A 2798-nucleotide genomic window follows, 5' to 3' on the forward strand; every position below is an offset into this window, starting at 1 on the left:
GGCATGTGCCTGTTGCTTGACGGGAGCGGCAAGGATGTGTTGCAGTATGTACGCTTGAGTTGCCGCATTTGCTGCCGCTGCCCCTGGCTGCCGCCGCCGCTGCGACGCCAGCCGCCCAAAGCACGGCACGGTTGCAGGCCCAGGTGCTGCTTGTAGAGATCTGTTTTTTCATGGCATTCTGAATTTGCAGCATTCATCCAAGGAAGCGTGCGCCTTAAAACAGGCAGACACCTGCTTTCAGGGCAGGCGCCCGCGCGCTGGGCAGCTACTGTTCACGCATGCCACCACGAGCGCATGCGCATGCGCACGCCGCTGCTGAACGCCCCGTGCTCAGCTGCTGCATGCGCACGCGCACCCTGCCGCATGTGCATGGCATGCAACAGCACGCTGTGCATGCCGTATGCCATGCAAGCAGTGCGCCATGCGAGCCGTGCGCCATGCGAGCCATGCGACATGCGAGCCATGCGCGATGCGAGACGTGCGCCATGCGAGCCAAGCGCCATACGAGCCTTGCGCCATGCGAGCCATGCGACATGCGAGCCGAGCGCACCATGAGGTAGTTGGTGGGCAGGCCGCTGAACATGAAGGGCAGGTACAGGTTTTTGGTGGGCACGATCGTGTACCGCCAGATCTTGTTCAGGAGGTTCTTGCTGGTGACCTTGCTGCCCTCGTGGCAGAGCTGCGAGAACGGGATGTCTGGCACGCCCTCCAGCGCGGCCGCCGGGTCGGCGGTCAGCATGGGCCATGAGGAGGGGGACGGCAGGCCCTGCGCTGCCGCTGCGTTGTCAGCATGCCCCGCGCCGCGGCTGCGGGCCGGCTTCTGCTCCGGCGAGGGCGGGATGCTGCGGCTGCGCAGCTCCATTGGGGGGCCGCTGATGCCTCTGCATGCGGAGAGTGGGCGCGGTGGGCCGCGGTGCGGCGATCATGTGCGAATGCACGCTGATTGCGTGTACTGCGAACGGCGTCCAGTGCGCTAGCTGAGCATGTTGCCGCAATGATGCTGCTGCATGCCCCGGCTATCCAGCGCCAGAACGCACCGATCAGACTTCAAGAGCCGTCTGGTCCGCTGGAGACTCTACTGCAGCTGCCGTGAGGCCCGGCAATGGTTCAAGTTCGAACGCAAACCGTCCCGCTGATCTTGAACGCTGGATAGGTGTGAAGATACTTTCGGCGTATCTGACGAATCCAGCCCACCGCACGGCGATCCGCTGTCGAAAGTCTGGATGGCGGGTGTGAACGGGTGTGTGCTTGATCACTTTGAGCAACAAGAGTCCGGTCAGAGTACACAAGCCACACCTCAGATACGCATTGATAACGCAAACCACATGCTGCACGACTATAGTACCCACCCGCCGTGGCACCCGGCCGCCCCGACCACGCTGACGTGCCGCGCCGGGGGACCGCAGGTGATCAGGTGAGGGGGGCCTCATCCCTGCCCCAGGTAGCAGGAGCGGTCGACCGGCTTAAAAGTGTGGCCTAATGGCATTTCTTCAAACCTATACTTCATCCCATGCAAAGGCTGAGCTGAACGGAGCCTGAAGCTGCTTGCCTGCTTGGCTGGCTGCCTCCCAGCTGCACCAAGGACCGCACGCCTGCCGCTACCTGGCTCCAAGGCCCCCGCAACCTAATTCAATCCTGTGGCTATTACACAAGCCCTGTCTGCATGTGGCTGCACCAAGAACATACGTGGCAAGTATGCAAGCTTAGCAGTGGGGCCGTGTAGAGCTATGCAAGGGTAGGCATCTTGGAGGCGGGTGCTGCCACTTGCCAAACGGGCGACAAAAACGGGCAACCCACTGCCAATGCGACTGAGGAGAAAGTGGACTACAAAACAGATTGACATCCACCCTGCAGCCGCATGGGGCCGGAACCCCTGAAAATGCGGCGGCGGCAGCAGCAGCGGCGGTGCGGAAGGGCGCGCGTGCGGCCGCCGGGGGCCGTGCAAGCTGCAGATGCCAGATTGCCCAGGGTTGGGGGCGGCTAGGGGGAGGAGGGAGGCGGCCAAGTGCGGTTGCCTGATTGTAGTGGACGCAGTCTGCGGCGGTACTCGCGCGCCGAGGCACGCACCAGCACGGGTGCCCGCGTCACTCCCTAAACTGCTCTCCAACCAACTCGCCCTGCAGCGCAGGAAGAAGGGGTGTCGAGGCGTGCGTTGCGGCGGCGGCGGATGCATGGCGGCCAAGTATCGTGTGTGCGAATCGATCATGGCGCGCGCCCCTGGCCCGTCCCGCCGCCGCGTCTGGCCGCTGATGGGGCTGCCCTGTTCAGGCCCGCAGCTGCGCAGCTGCAAGAAGCAGCCAGCTGACAGCGCCAACCCCGGAAATGCAATCGCTTCCCGTACAATGTCGAGTCAATTACACACTGCTGTGTGAAGCAATCAGCCGACGCCACTTTTTGGAAAATGAATGTGAGACATGCCATGTTACATACATAGCATATACATATATAGCTCACCTCGTTGTTGTAGCGGTTGTAGTGCTCCCAGTCACCCGCGATGGGCGCCATCACCAGGTGGGCCGGCACGCCCAGCGCGGCCGCCAGCGAGGGCGCGCGCGGCGCGAGCGCGGCCACCACGCGGCGGATCTGGGAGGGCAGCAGGCGCGCCACCTGCGCGCGCGCGATCGTGGAATCGTAGGCGGAAGCTGAGGGGGCAGAGATGGAGATGCAGGCGGCTGCGGGGTGCTGGGGGCGTCGTGTTGGTATTTGGGAGGGGGACGGGGAGGAGGGGCCGCATCGGCAGGGCCAACGAGGTGCTGGAGGGGCAAGGGGCGTGGGGATGCAAGGCTTGTTCTCCTTGA

At 63.7% G+C, this 2798-nt stretch overlaps 2 protein-coding genes across 2 annotated transcripts in view; both read right to left on the reverse strand.

Moving 5' to 3' along the window:
* Nucleotides 1–272: 272 nt before the first annotated feature.
* On the reverse strand, nucleotides 273–862 carry MNEG_13504 (hypothetical protein; the record flags this gene model as incomplete). Its single annotated transcript, XM_014038023.1, has 2 exons — nucleotides 273–356; nucleotides 551–862. 2 exons carry the CDS (start codon nucleotides 860–862, stop codon nucleotides 273–275), a joined length of 396 nt encoding a protein of 131 aa, XP_013893477.1.
* A 1222-nt stretch (nucleotides 863–2084) lies between these two features.
* The window catches only part of MNEG_13505 (hypothetical protein), a gene marked incomplete at both ends in the record, with an annotated part of 3221 nt that continues 2507 nt past the window's right edge, over nucleotides 2085–2798 (reverse strand). Inside the window, 2 exons of the mRNA XM_014038024.1 lie at nucleotides 2085–2117; nucleotides 2455–2607. Of these exons, the coding sequence (XP_013893478.1) occupies nucleotides 2085–2117; nucleotides 2455–2607 (186 nt within the window). The remainder of the gene's footprint in view (nucleotides 2118–2454; nucleotides 2608–2798) is intronic.

The sequence above is a fragment of the Monoraphidium neglectum genome, assembly GCF_000611645.1.
Source record: "Monoraphidium neglectum strain SAG 48.87 unplaced genomic scaffold scaffold03868, whole genome shotgun sequence".
Lineage (NCBI taxonomy): Eukaryota > Viridiplantae > Chlorophyta > Chlorophyceae > Sphaeropleales > Selenastraceae > Monoraphidium > Monoraphidium neglectum.